At 39.5% G+C, this 15,954-nt stretch overlaps 1 protein-coding gene across 1 annotated transcript in view; it reads left to right on the top strand.

Annotated features, from left to right (window-relative positions):
• TSG101 (tumor susceptibility 101) overlaps nt 1-15,954 on the top strand; it is a 55,335-nt gene that overhangs the window by 25,765 nt on the left and 13,616 nt on the right. Inside the window, exons 6-7 of the mRNA XM_011937467.1 lie at nt 1,170-1,236; nt 5,507-5,598. Coding sequence (XP_011792857.1) covers nt 1,170-1,236; nt 5,507-5,598 — 159 coding nt within the window. The remainder of the gene's footprint in view (nt 1-1,169; nt 1,237-5,506; nt 5,599-15,954) is intronic.

Here is a 15,954-nt window from a genome sequence, read left to right as displayed (position 1 = left end):
TTTTTTTTTTTTTTTTTTTTTTTTTAGTAGAGACGGGGTTTCACCATGTTAGCCAGGATGGTCTCGATCCCTGACCTCGTGATCCGCCCGCCTCAGCCTCCCAAAGTGCTGGGATTACAGGCTTGAGCCACCGCGCCCGGCCTAATTTTTGTATTTTTAGTAGAGTCAGGGTTTCACCATTTTGGCCAGGCTGGTCTTGAACTCCTGACCTCAAGTAATCCGCCTCAGCTTCCCAAAGTGTTGGGATTATAGGCATGAGCCACCGCGGCTGGCCTGCAACATTTTTTTCCCCTAATTTCTTTGAGTTTTACGTTTACGTTGGACGTGCAGTATTCAAGAAAGAGACCATACTGTTGTCACTGTTGCAATTCAGTTTTGTACTCAGTCACTGTAAGTCACATTAAACACTCTAGGGCTGATTCTTTATTCTTTTTTTTGTCAGTTAAAGTCAAGATTAACTTCTCTTTTTCTTCCTCTATGTTAATTAGCCTCTTGGCACCACTGATCTTAGTTCTTTGGCTTTCATGTTCTCTTTAAAGAATATATAAAGTATTCTTTAAGCTTGCTGGATTTTAACCTTTTATCCCTAGTATTTCTGAGCTTTTGTTTTGTTTGTTTATTTTGAGATAGGGTCTCACTCTGTCACCTAGACTAGTTTTTAACAGTCTGGATAATGTAAGTTTTGTATAGGACTTCTCATAGTAATTTGAAGTCTCTTAAAGTCTTCAAACAAGCCAACAAAATCAGCTGTACTAAAACTGGTCAACAGTTACAAAAGAAATATCAAAAGATTTATTAGATATAATAAAGAAGTTACTCTCTAAGAAGTTAACCTTGGACCAAAGGAGACCAGAATTACCTTCCTCTAAGTTTGAAATTAAACCTGCTCTTATCTCAGGTTATAGACTTCTTGAGAACTTTAAAAGCTGACCAGGTTGACCTGGTTGCCATTTCTTTTGGTTGGGGTTGTCGTAAGTATTATAATTCATGTTTAATGATTTGAGGATTATGAAAGGGTAAGATATTTGTTTTGTTTTGGTGCTGAGAATTGGATTTTTTAACTGTGTGAAATTTTGCTGTGTATTGATAGTGTGATGTATATCTTATTCAGTAGCCTACATATTCAGGCCTTGTATATTATTTTTACAATGTGAAAAAATTGTTTTTAGCTTCCTACATGCCAGGCATGCCAGGTGGAATCTCTCCATACCCATCCGGATACCCTCCCAATCCCAGGTAATGAAAAATTATCTTTTGAATAATTGTATTACAAATTCTTCTATTAGATCTAGAATCAAAATAATTTGCTAATTAGGGCATTAAATTAGTTGCAATTTAGTGGAAGATAAAATTTGGTTTATCGCTGGAATTTATTTATTTATTTATTTATTTGAGACGGAGTCTTGCTCTGTTGCCCAGGCTGGAGTACAGTGGTGCAGTCTCAGCTCACTACAACCTCTACCTCCTGGGTTCAAGTGATTCTCCTGCCTCAGCCTCCCTAGCAGTTGGGGAGGATATACAAATTTCTTAAAAGGGAAATAACAAGGACTTCAAGGTCAAAAACCAATTGAGATCATTGTCATTACTCACCCCATTTCTTTCCTCTGTAAAATAAAAATGCAGCCCAGAAGCTGCCTTTCTCTAGATTGAAAGAAACTCCTGTCAAACTATACACACACACCTTAAAATTCTAGCAATAAGGCCGGGTGCGGTAGCTCACACCTGTAATCCCAGCACTTTGGGAGGCCGATGCAGGCAGATCACCTGAGGTCCTGAGGTCAGGAGTTCAAGACCAGCCTGGCCAACACAGTGAAACTCTATCTCTACTAAAAATACAAAATTAGCTAGGCGTGGTGGCACATGCCTGTAATCCCAGCTCTCTGGGAAGCTGAGGTAGGAGAATTGCTTGAACCCAGGAAGTGGAGGTTGCAGTAAGCCAAGATCGTGCCATTACCCTCCACCCTGGGCAACAGAGCAAGGACTCTGTCTCAAACAAAACTGCACAACCTATCTTTTCTATACATTGCAGAAATCAATTAATAGTTCAGATAATGGGGTCAGACTTGTTGCGTGATATTTAATTCATAGACTACCTGTACTGTCAACCTTTATTCATTTAGTAATAACATAGGTAACTAAATTTAATTCATAGACTACCTGTACTATCAGCCTTTATTATCCATTTAGTAATAACGTAGGGAACTAAATTAAATTAACAATGAGATCAGTCTGTTAATAACACACAGTAGAAAGTCAATGATAAATAATTACCAACCCATGTTTTAAATGTATACTTGTTTCAGTGGTAATCTAGGAGTACTCTCCAAAGGTGGTCTTTGGGCTAACTTAAAATTCCACTCAGCGCTTTGGGACGCTGAGGTAGGAAGATTGCTTAAGCCCAGAAGTTGGAGACCAGCCTGGGCAACATAGTAGACCTCATGTCTACAAAAAAAATGAAGATTAGCCAGGCATGGTGGTGTGAACCTGTAGTCCCAGCTACTTGGGAGGGTGAGGTGGAAGGATCACTTGAACCTACCGCTCGAGGATGCAGTGAGCCATAATTGCACCACTGTACTCCAGCCTGGGCAACAAAGTGAGAACCTGTCTCAAAAAAAAAAAAAAGACTGGCATACACTGATGCCAAGATGAGACTTCCGGCTGCTCTAACAATTAGCAAGGAAAATTTAACTCTAACTCTTCTTAGTTTCATATAACCCAGTCATAATCCTCATGGATAAATGCAGCCAGATTTGTGAACACATGGCATAGGTAAATATATATATGTACATATATAATATCTAGGATTTTGAAAGTTAATTTAGCAAACATTTCATTTCTGGGTTGTCTTAGTTTCACAACTTTTTGGAAGGTAATAAGCATTCTGTCACTTTGGATAGGTAAGCAGAGATTAGAAGAACATTTGTCAGGGACAATAGAGAAAGATTCCTTTGGTAGTAATATATAAGCAGGTTATACATTTTAGATTTCTTGAGGCCCTAAAATTTCTGATTAAGTTCTAGAAATGGAATCCTACCTGAAGCCTTGAAATTACAAGTCTTTCTACTGAACAATTGCTAGTAAAAAGGAGGTTTGGACGTAAGAGGGAATAATTGTTGAAGATATGCTATTGAAATGGACTTCTGAACAATAAAGCTACAGATGGAGATTTCTCTGAAGTTAATATCTGTAGGCTTAGAAGAGTTTTATACCAAGTTACAGAAAAATTCAGCAATGTGATCACATTGTCTTTGCAAAGGTGTGCAAAATGGGAGAAACTCCAGAAAAAAAGAGCAATTTATCCCAGTTTTCAAAAACGGTGGATTTAGAAATTTCAGTAAGATTGACATTTCTTTACAACATTATAGCATGGATTACTGAAGAGACTAGAAGAAACAAAAGTACTGTGTTCAGTAACCTCCAGCGTGTGTCCGCTAGGAACAAAAATGCTTTTTTTTTTTCCTGATTTTGTTCTTACACTGATATATAAGAGAAGTAACATGATTACATTGAATCTTCAGCAAGTCATATATAAAACTTTGTTGAGGACAAGTTATAAAGTGGAAGCTGGTAATACAAATAGGAGAATGTTTGAACCACTGCATTGAAAAAGGATTATTGACCATAAACTCAGAAGGAGCTCTTGCTCCAGGGCTCTAGGCTAGGTTTTTTTTGTTTGTTTTTTTTTTTTTTTTGAGACGGGAGCTTCACTGTATCACCCAGGCTGGAGTGCAGTGTCATAATCTCAGCTAGTGTAGCCTCGACCTCCTGGGCTCAGGTGATCTTTCAACCTCAGCCTTCCGAGTACCTGGGACTACAGATGTGTGCCACCACACCTGGCTAATTTTTCTATTTTTGTAGCGGTGGTTTCGCCATGTTGTCTAGGCTTGCCTTGGACTCCTGGACTCAAGTGATCCACCTGCCTCAGCCTCCCAAAATGCTAGGATTACAGGTGTGACCCATTGCACTCAATCTGGGCTGGCTCTTTTTAATCAGTAATTTTAATGAGCTTGTAAAAGGCAAATGTCATAGAATTGACAATTGTAGGTAAAGTAGGATTAATTGAGATTTATTGTCCAACTAACCAGGCAGCCAGTAATCATCCTATTCTAATTTTCTTCTTCATTGTAAGGGAAACACTGACAAGTAAGCATTCAGAGGAAAGCAATTAGATCTGAAAATCATGTCCTGAGACAAATGGTTAAAGGAATTAAGAATATTTAGGGCCAGGCACGGTGGCTCACACCTGTAATCCCAGCACTTTGGGAGGCCGAGGCGGGCGGATCACAATGTCAGGAGATTGTGACCATCCTGGCTAACAGAGTGAAACCCGGTCTGTACTAAAAATACAAAAAATTAGCTGGGCATGGTGTTGGGCGCCTGTAGTCCCAGCTACTCGGGAGGCTGAGGCAGGAGATTGGCATGAACCCGGGAGGTGGAGCTTGCAGTGAGCTGAGATCACACCACTGCACTCCAGCCTGGGCAATGGGGCGAGACTCCATCTCAAAAAAAAAGAATATTTAACCTGAAGAAGGGAAGCTTGAGGGGAAAAATGTTAGAAGTTCTCAAATATTTGAGTTTTAGGAGTCTCCAAATAGTTGAGTGATCTTCCAACATGCAAATTTAGGACTCCTATTTATAAATTATATTGAAATGATGTTTAATGTTAAATATAGAGAAAGATGACCATTTGTCAGAGATGTTATTTAGGTAAGAGATTGTTGCAAGGGTGATTGGAGTAGAATACCTCTAAGGAAAGTTCCTCTGACTTTGATATGAACACTTGAATGACAGAAACTGTCCAGAAAGTGAGAAAAAAGGTTTTTTTTTGTTTTTGTTTTTTTTTTTTTTGAGACGGAGTCTCGCTCTGTCGCCCAGGCTGGAGTGCAGTGACCGGATCTCAGCTCACTGCAAGCTCCGCCTCCCAGGTTCACGCCATTCTCCTGCCTCAGCCTCCCGAGTAGCTGGGACTACAGGCGCCCGCCACCTCGCCCGGCTAGTTTTTTGTATTTTTTAGTAGAGACGAGAAAAAAGGTTTTTTAAAAACTATTTAAATACGAGTTTGGTACGAATGTTATCAAAAGAGGAAAAGAAAACTGTTTTCGGGTTAAATATCCTCAAAGGTTACCAATAAGCCACAGGTAAAAATTAAATAGTATCATTTTCCCACAGACTGAGAAATCAGAAAAGTTCTCTAACAAATTACTTGTTGCTTCTGATGCTGTTGGATTGTCCTTAGAAATACTCTAGTTAGTTTCTGCTGCTATGAAGGTGACTCGCATATAACTGAGACCAAGCAAGAGCATTTAACCATTTAAGAGTAAATCCAGTGTCATTAATACAATTTCCGTAGAACTTTAATTGAATAAACACTTGCAGCTCTAAAACTATAAATTCATCAACTGGTAAAATAACCATATATCAAGCTTAACTTCCTGAATGGGGTTCTTAAAAATAATGTAACGTTGGGTCATCTTAAATGTTAAATGTTTTTTGTCCTTGTCTGTAGTGGTTACCCAGGCTGTCCTTACCCACCTGGTGGTCCATATCCTGCCACAACAAGTTCTCAGTACCCTTCCCAGCCTCCAGTGACCACTGTTGGTAAGTACCCTTGAAAACTTGTGTTCCTCCATATAAGCAAAGTCTAACTCCCTGTTGTGAAAACCACATTTCACTTGTGAAATTTTGGACTACTCTTTCTTCTTAGAGGAAAACCTATAATACTGTACTATAATCTTAAAGTTGAAGTAAATGACTTATTATCATGTAAATGAACCTTCTACCAGGGCATGAACGTAAATCTGATTAACTCATCAGATTTATTGATCACATAGTTTTTATTTGTGAGCCAAATGTGTTGAACTATTGGCAGATACATACATTTTCCTAGCTTGGTTATATGTGCAAACAGATCACCATCATTAAGAGAAGAAAGTAAAATGGGTTGATATGAGCAGGTCAAATAAGGCAAATTATTGAAGACCAGTAGTTTTTGCTTTTTGTGTTTGCTTATTAGCATTACCTGAAATATAATTTTCTTCAACTGAGAAAACTAAAGAAGTAAGAGATTTCTTTAGAGTCCAACCTTCATCTATGCCTGTCTCCCACCTGCACCACCATATCTGCCTTCTCCATGTTACCATAAGTTGGTTATCTTTGCTTCTATCTAAAACAGATTTCTCCACTAGACCTTATCCCCTCTAATGTACTTGGGGCATCACTTTAGCAATTCCTTCCTCTCAAGTTTTATTCTCTACTGGATGACTCATCAGCACACAGAACCATGCCCTAAAAAAACTTTAAAGAGTCCTCCTCTTCAGACAAACAAATGGAAAAACATCTCATGCCCATGAAGAATTAATATTGTAAAAATGACTGTATTACCCAAAGCAGTCTGCAGATTCAGTGCAATCTCTATCAAAATACCAATGTCATTGTTCATAGAAATAGAGACAGCTATCACAAAATTTATGTGGAACCAAAAAAGAAGCCAAATAGCCAAAGTGATCTTGAGCTAAAAGAACAAAGCTGGAAGCATTATACTACCTGACTTCAAAATACATTACAAGGTTATAGTAACCAAAACAGCATGGTATTGGTATAAAAACAGAAACAGACCAATGGAACAGAATAAAGAACCTAGAAGTAAATCCACATATTTACAGCCAACTGATTTTCAACAAAGGTGCCAAGAACATACATTGGGAAAAAGACATCATTGTCCATAAATGGTGGGAAAACTGGATATCCATATGCAGAAGAATGAAACTGGACCCCTATCTTGCACTACATACAGAAGTCAACTTGAGATGGATTAAAGACTTAATGTAAGACCCAAAACTATAAAACTACTAGAAGAAGACATAGGGGAAACCCTTCAGGACATTGGCCTAGACAACCATTTTATAGTTAATATCTCAAAAGCAAAGTCAACAAAAATAGACTACTGAGATGATACTAAATTAAAAAGTTTCTGGGCCAGGTGCAGTGGCTCACGCCTGTAATCCCAGCACTTTGGGAGGCTGAGGCGGGTGAATCATTTGAGGTGAGGAGTTCAAAACTAGCCTGGTCAACATGGTAAAACCCTGTCTCTCCTAAAACTAAAAATGCAAAAATCTGGGCATGGTGGTGCACCTATGTAATCCCAGCTACTCAGGAGGCTGAGGCAAGAGAATTGCTTGAACCCAGGAGGTGGAGGTTGCAGTGAGCCGAGATCGTGCCACTGCACTCCACCCTGGGCAACAGAGTGAGACCTTGTCTCAAAAAAAAAGCTTCTGCACAACAAAGGAGATAGTCAACAAAGTAAAGAGACAACCTGTTGAGTGGGAGAAAATATTTGCAAAGTACCCATCTGACAAGGGACTAATAAATATGCAAGGTATTCAAACCACTCAACAGTAAAACAAAAAACCATTAAAAGGTGGGCAAGGAACATGAATAGACATTTCTTAAAGGAAGATATACAAATGGCCAACAGGTACATGAAAAAATCCTCAATATCACTCATCATCAGGAAAATGCAGATGAAAACCAGAAAGAAATATAATCTAAGAGTTTGAATGGCCGTTATTAAAAAGATAAAAAAATGAAAAATAACAAATGCTAGTGAGGATGAGAAGAAAAGGTGACATACAGTGTTGGTGAGAATGTAAATTAAAGCCACCATGGAAAACAGTATGGCGATTTGTAAAAAAACTAAAATTAGAACTACCAGACAGTTCAGCAATCCCACTCCTGGGTATTTATCCAAAGGAAAGGAGATCAGTATATTAAAGGAATACCTGTACTCCCATTATTATAGCAACAGTATTTATACTAGCTAAGATATGGAGTGAACCTAAGTATTTATCAGCAGATGAATGGATAAGGACAATGAGGTATATGTACACAATGGAATACTATTCAGCCATTAAAAAAGAATGAAAACGTCATTGTAGCATCATGGATGGAATTGGAAATAATCTAGGCACAGAAAGACAAATATCAAATGTTCTCACGTGGGAGCTAAAAAACTTGATCTTCTGGAGGTAGACAGTAGAATGATAGACACCAGAGACTTAAGAAGTGTGTGTGGGTGGGATAGGGTTTATGAAGAAAGGTTGTTTAATGAGTACAAACATACAGTTAGATAGAAGGAATAAGTTCTGATGTTTGTTAGCGGAGTAGGGTGACTATAGTTAACAATGTATTGTCTATTTCAAAATAGCTAGAAGACTTAAAATGTTCCCACCACATGGAAATGATAAATACTCAAGGCGATAGATACCCTAAATACCCTCACTTGATCATTATATTCTGTGCAGGTGACAAAATATCACGTTACCCACATAAATATAGGCAAATATTATGTATCTAAACAATTTTTTTAGGCCGGGAACAGTGGCTCACGCCTGTAATCCCAGCACTTTGGAGGCCGAGGTGGGCGGATCATGAGGTCAGGAGTTTGAGACCAGCCTGGCCAACATGGTGAAACCCCGTCTCTACTTAAAATACAAAAAATTAGCCAAGCATGGTGGTGCATGCCTATAATCCTAGCTATTCAAGAAGCTGAGGCAGGAGAATTGCTTGAACCGTGGAGGCAGAGGTTGCAGTGAGCTGAGATCAGGCAACTACACTCCAGCCTGGGCAATGGAGTGGGACTCCATCTGGGGGAAAAAAAAATTTAAAAAAGAATCCTCTTCTCTATTCCACTTTTCCTGCCACCACTATTGGATATCTTTATTCTTCTCTGAATAACTCCTTGAAACAACTGTCTTTGTTATCTTCAATACCTCTTCTCCCTTTCTCTTTTAAACCTCTTCCTTTTGGACTTTTTCTCATACCATTTTGCTAAAACTGGTCATGATTACCAATAACCTTTTTGAGGTTACATCCAATGGATAGTTACTATCCTCATCTTGTCCTATCAGCAGCATTTCACACAGTTGGTTATTTCCTCCTTGATACACTTTCCTCTCGTTTTCCAAAACACCATGCTCACTTGATTTTCTTCCTGTCTCATGGGTACTCATACTTAGTCTTGCTCTGTTGCTCAGGCTGGAGTGCAGTAGTGCTGTCTGCCCACTGCAACCTCCATCTCCTGGGCTCAAGCGATCTTCCCACCTCAGTCTCTTGAGTAGCTACGATTGTAGACACACACCACCATGCTCGGTTAATTTTTGTATTGCCCAGGCTGGCCTTGAACTCCTGGATTCAAGTGATCCACCCACGTTGGCCTCCCGGATTACAGATGTGAGCTACTGCATCAGGCTCCCTTGTTCTTTTTGAAACTTAGCAGTTTCACTCTGTAGATTTTATTGTGTTTTATTTTATTTTAGAGACAGAGCTTCGCTCTGCCACCTAGGCTGGAGTGCAGTGGTGTGATCTTGGCTCACTGCAATCTCTGCCTCTTGGGTTCAAGCGATTCTCCTGCCTCAGCCTCCTGAGTAGCTGACACTACAGGCGTGCACCACCGCACCCACTAATTTTTGCATTTTTAGTAGAGATGGGGTTTCACCATGTTAGCCAGGCTGGTCAAACTCCTAACCTCAGGTGATCCACCTGCCTTGGCCTCCCAAAGTGCTGGGATTACAGGCATGAGCCACCTCGCCCAGCCTGGATTTTAATTTTATGGTGTAATCTGAATTAAGAAAGATTTAAAATTTACCAAATGTTCAAGAATGTCAGTATATAGTACGGTACCCAGAAAAGAATGGTGTTCCACTCAGTGATACTTCCAAATGTTACGAATTTATGTTTGAGGAATGTCAGTGGACTGATTGGCCTCTTTATGAAGTCCCTTGGAGGGTGTACTCTCAACTATACTTTGCTTATGCCAGAATCTCCAGGTTTGTTTGATCTCTGTAGAGTCCTTTTACCAGAGTGCTATAGATATCTTCAACCTCAGTTTGCATAGTGTTTTGAAAACTCTAACTAGGGGAATGAGGATGTGGTAGTCAGTGAATAATGAAGGAACAAACCGATTCATGTAGCAAAAAAAAAAACAAAACCTAACTGGTAGTATGCATTGAAACTTAACACAAAGATTCTTTTTCCTGTTACTATAGACGCAAAACATAAATTGACTATACCTATCTCAATCAGTTTCACATACAAGATCCCTGAAAAATAGTGGGTATGGATGGGCACCAGGTGAGCCACCACAAAGTTTCTCTACCACAGCCACCACCCCTGCCCCGGCAAAAAAAGAGGAAGTTTAAAAGGCTTTGGCAGTTCCTTACTCCAGTCTCAGCAGAGTGTGAAAATTCTCTTTTGAAGGCTGACTTATTTTAAAAAGCTATATAGATGATTGTAGTTGATTTATAGCTCTCAATCCTAGGCTTTAGGCCCTTAACATATACACAGTTTGACTTTTTACTAGTTGCAGTTTAATAATAGTAAAACTGAAGAATAGGTGTTTATTCCCAGTTAAAGCCAATAGCTACCACAGAATTTTTCTTGGTAAAACTTCATAAATACTGTATATTTTAACCTCTGAGTTTTAAAAATGTCATTTTAAGATTTTGTTTCTAAAAATCAAATAAACAAGGATCAGAAACAGTAAGTTTGGAAGGCTGCTATTAACAGAGATTCAGGAACCTTTGTTTTACCTTTATTAAAGTGTTGTTTAAAAATGTGGGAGTGGAAAACCCTGAAAATGCCGCAGCTGAATGATTTGTTTCTGTAGTTTCCACTCTTTAGTCCATACTGTATATTTAGATAAAGAAAGGAAAAGGTAAAGAAAAATAAGAGCGCTTACCTGTTAATATTTCTTTGAGGATAGAAGCCAGTAAACATGACAAGTTTTTCTTGACTGTCTTATCCAATGCTGTTCTTCTCTGGCCATCTTAGATTAAGTGTTTGGCCTACAGAGGCTCTACTTTTGGCCGGGCACGGTGGCTCATGCCTGTAATCCCAGCACTTTGGGAGGTGAGGCGGGTGGATCACGAGGTCAGGAGGTTGAGACCATCCTGGCTAACATGGTGAAACCCCATCTCTACTAAAAATACAAAAAATTAGCCGGTCGTGGTGGCGGGCGCCTGCAGTCCCAGCTACCCAGGAGGCTGAGGCAGGAGAATGGTGTGAACCCAGGAGGCCAGAAACTCTTCTCCTTCTTGTTATAGCAGGTATAGAGAAAATTCAAATTTCTCCTAAGATGTTTGAGAAAAAAGTTTTGTTTGGTAAGTGTTCACAAAGTAGATGAGAATCTTCCACCAAATCTTTTTTCTTACTTGTTTGCATAAACAATATCTTAAAGTGGCGTGGTTCATCGAATTTTGAACTTTGATGAGTTTTTCTTTTACTTCTTTGAAAAACTCTGGGTTTTTCTTTTTCGACTTTTTAATTTCGGATCTTAGTTATAATTCCTTTTTTTTTTTTTTTACAAAGTAGTTCGATTTTTAAAAGTTTAGATATACTTCACAGTGAAGTCTATGTGTGATGGAGATAAGACTAGGTCTAATCTTGGTGTTTGTAGCTTCCTCAGGTGAACTATGACCTTTATAGGCCGAGCGACTGCTGCCTCGGCTTGGTTCCTATTTTGAGTGTTAATGGCTTTGGCTGGAGAGTCTTGGCAAGGACTTATTTGGTGATGTTATGGCAGCATTTGCCTGAACATATTCTGTAAAGAGAAATACAATGTAAATTCCAGGATTTAAATGTGTGTTTTTAAAAATAGGGGTTTAAAAATTTAGCATCAGTATAATTTGACCCATTAGACCAGATATAATAGCTTTAACAAAGCATGTTGATGTGTTTATGTGTGAAAAATTCATAACTATAAAAAGACCCTTAAGTTTTCATTAGTTCTCGTAACTTCTGTGCCAATTAATGGAATACCACCACTGTTGCATGTGATTGAATGCTTAATTATAGTCATATCATTTAGGTACCTAATCTATGGGAGAAGGATTTTCCCTCCTATCTCACAAGAACCGTCATAAAATGTATAGATTATAAGACAAGTTCTTTTAGAAAGGTTTTTAAAATTCCTTTTGCTAGTGCATCCTTATACTATAAAATGGGAACTAATGAAATCTTCAGTAGCCATCATTTCATGAATCACCCTTTGGATATGAAATTCTAAACCAAACTCTTATAGAAATTGGCTTTTTCACTTTAAAGGACTTTTTAAGTACAGTAAAAGAAATTAGAGATTTTTATTTGGTGTAAATTCTGTCCAGATGACTGAACAGCTAAGACTTTAATTCATATTAAGTCTGTGAAAGGGAGCTCACTCTCTGACATATTTTAATCTGTATGTTCAGTGAGTGTGGAAAGATGTGTTGCCTTTTTACATAGCCTCATTTGAAGGAGACTGACTTACTCTACAAATTGCCATGAAGAATAAGTTCTTGATTAGGTAAGAAAATACCCTTTAGTTAAGTACCTGTAAAGTTTGGAAGTTCACAAAACCACCTTGACTTCTGACACTCATTGCAAGTTCAGGGTTTCCCAAGGCCACCCTAAGGTTCTATAATTATCTAGAAGGACTTTAAAAGGTCACTGAAAGCTGTTATACTCACAGTTATGACTTATGGCAAAAGATACAGATTAAAATAGGCTAAGACACTTGTGCAACTCAGAAAGTTCTGAGTGCAACGCTTCTAGTTGTCTTCTCCCAGTAGAGTCATAGGCGGTGCTGATTTTTCCCAGTAACAGTATGTATCATTATGCATGGAGTATTACCGATCAAGGTAGCTCACCTGAGCCTTGGGTCTAGAGTTTTTATCAGGGCTTGGTCATATAGACACCACTGACTGCCTATGAGTTGCCCTTTAGTCTCCAGCTCCTCCAGAGGTTGAGCTGTTAACTATCACTGCATGGCCCAAAGAGCCCCCCATAAATCACATTGTTAGACTGTCTGGTATACATACAGGACACTCTAATTAGTCAGGAAGTTCCAAGGGCTTAGAAATCACCTCCAGGAGCCAAGGGCAAAGGCATGGTCCCTCTTTGGGTAAAGTTAATTCTTGACTACACAGAACCAAGTTATAATGCATTTTGCCTTATTTTGCTTGAACTTTAAAAATATCTGAATACAGGAGCTGCTGCCACCATCGCTGCAGCAATGGCAGGCACTGCCACCACTGCCTGAGGAGTGGGCTTGGGAAGGAAGTGGTCACCTCGCTCGGAGCTTTTTCGGAAGCATCCTTGTCCCTTGCAGCCCTCCCACAGGAATGACAGTGGACAAAAGTGAGCTGGTACAGAAAGCCAACTCCCTGAGCAGGCTGAGTGCTGTGATGATATGGCTGTAGTCATGAAGGCAATCAGGGAACGGAGGCATGAATTCTCCAACAAAGAGAGAAATCTCTCTGTTGCCTACAAGAATGTGATAGGTGCCTGCCGCTCTTCCTGGCGTGTCACTCCAGCATTAAGCAGAAAACAGAGGAAAGAGAAGAAGCCGCAGGTGGGCAGAGAGTACCATGAGAAGATGGAGGCAGAACTGCAGGACATCTGCAATGACGTTCTGGAGCTGTTGGACAAATATCTTACTCCCAATTCTATACAACCAGAGAGAAAGGTGTTCTACTTGAAAATGAAAGGAGATTATTTTAGGTATCTTTCTGAAGTGGCATCTGGAGACAACAAACAAACCACTATGTTGAACTTCCAGCAGGCTTACCAGGAACCATTTGAAATTAGTAAGAAAGAAGAAATACAGCCTACACATCCAATTTGACTTGGTCTGGCACTTAATTTCTCAGTCTTTTACTATGAGATTCTAAACTCTACTGAAAAGGCCTGCAGCCTGGCAAAAACAGCATTTGATGAAGCAATTGCTGAATTGGATACACTGAATGAAGAATCTTATAAAGACAGCACTCTGATCATGCAGTTACTTAGGGACAGTCTCACTCTGTAGACTTCAGAAAACCAGGGAGATGAAGGAGATGCTGGGGAGGGAGATAACTAATGTCTCTTGTGCTTTGTGATCTGTTCAGTGTCACTCTGTACCCTCCACATATATCCCTTGTGTGATAAAACATAAAGAATCGTACATTGACTTGGGATTTTTCACAGCCTCAGCCTAGCAAAAGTGGTTCATGGGATAAACAGCTGGTATTTGTATTCTAAAACAATTGGTCACATAAATGCCACAGCATTGTGAAGTTTTTATTTTGATTAACATTGACAGGATTAGGTGTATTTAATTTTTTAAAAATTCAATACTTCTGATTATGGGGTTTTATAATTTAGCAAAACTCTTACTTGTAGAAAAAATAGACCTGAATTGTCTTTGTTCCAAGATGGCCGAATAGGAATAGCTCCAGTCTACAGCTCCCAGCATGAGTGAGGCAGAAGACAGGTGATTTCTGCATTTCCAACTGAGCTTTGAAAAGAGTAGTGGTTCTTCTGGCATGGAGTTTGAGATGGGAGAACAGAGAGACTGCCTCCTCAAGTGGGTCCCTGACCCTTGAGTAGCCCAACTGGGAGGCACCTCCCAGTAGGGGCCGACTGACACCTCATACAGCCAGGTGCCCCTCTGAGACGAAGCTTCCAGAGGAACGATCAGGCAGCACCATTTGCCGTTCTGTAATATTCGCAGTTCTGCAGCCTCTACTGGTGATACCCAGGCAAACAGGGTCTGGAGTGGACCTCCAGCAAACTCCAGCAGACCTGCAGCTGAGGGTCCTGACTGTTAGAAGGAAAACTAACAAAGAGAAAGGACATCCACACCAAAACCCCATCTGTACGTCACCATCATCAAAGACCAAAGATAGGTAAAACCACAAAGATGGGGAGAAACCAGAGCAGAGCAGAAAAGCTGAAAATTCTAAACGTCGAGCGCCTCCTCTTCTCCAAGGGAACGCAGCTCCTTGCCAGCAATGGAACAAAGCTGGAAGGAGAATGACTTTGACAAGTTGAGAGAAGGCTTCAGAAGATCAGTAATAACAGAGTTCTCCAAGCTAAAGGAGGATGTTTGAACCCATTACAAAGAAGCTAAAAACCTTGAAAAAAGATTAGATGAATGGCTAACTAGAATAAACAGCATAGAGAAGACCTTAAATGACCTGATGGAGCTCAAAACCATGGCACAAGAACTACGTGTTGCATGTACAAGCTTCAGTAACCGATTGGATCAACTGGAAGAAAGGGTGTCAGTGATTTAAGATCAGATGAATGAAATGAAGCAAGAAGAGAAGTTTAGAGAAAAAAAGAGTAAAAAGAAATGAACAAAGCCTCCAATAAATATGGGACTATGTGAAAAGACCAAATCTACGTCTGATTGGTGTACCTGAAAGTGACGGGGAGAGTGGAACCAAGTTGAAAAACACTCTGCAGGATATTATTCAGGAGAACTTCCCCAACCTAGCAAGGCAGGCAACATTCAAATTCAGGAAATACAGAGAATTTCCTGAACCCCAAGACACAAAATTGTCAGATTCACCAAGGTTGAAATGAAGGAAAAAATGTTAAGGGCAGCCAGAGAAAAGGTCAGATTACCCACAAAGGGAAGTCCATCAGACTAACATTGGATTTCTCGGCAGAAACTCTACAAGCCAGAAGAGAGTGGGGGCCAATATTCAACATTCTTAAAGGAAAGACTTTTCAACCCATAATTTTATATCCAGCCAAACTAAGCTTCATAAATGAAGGAGAAATAAAATCCTTTACAGACAAGCAAATGATGAGAGATTTTGTCACCACCAGGACTGGCATACAAGAGCTCCTGAAGGAAGCACTAAACATGGAAAGATCAGAGCAGAACTGAAGGAGATAGAGACACAAAAAACCCTTCAAAAAAATCAGTTAATCCAGGAGCTGGTTTTTTGAAAAGATCAACAAAATTGATAGACCACTAGCAAGACTAATAAGAAAAGAGAGAAGAGTCAAATTGACACAATAAAAAATGATAAAGGGGATATCATCACCGATCCCACAGAGATGCAAACTACCATCAGAGAATACTATAAACACCTCTACACAAGTAAACTAGAAAATCTAGAAGAAATGGATAAATTCCTAGACACATAC

Source organism: Colobus angolensis, unplaced genomic scaffold (assembly GCF_000951035.1).
Source record: "Colobus angolensis palliatus isolate OR3802 unplaced genomic scaffold, Cang.pa_1.0 Scaffold164, whole genome shotgun sequence".
Taxonomy (NCBI): Eukaryota; Metazoa; Chordata; class Mammalia; order Primates; family Cercopithecidae; genus Colobus; species Colobus angolensis.
Note: the sequence above shows the minus strand (reverse complement) of the source record. Positions and strands in the feature narration are given on the sequence as shown.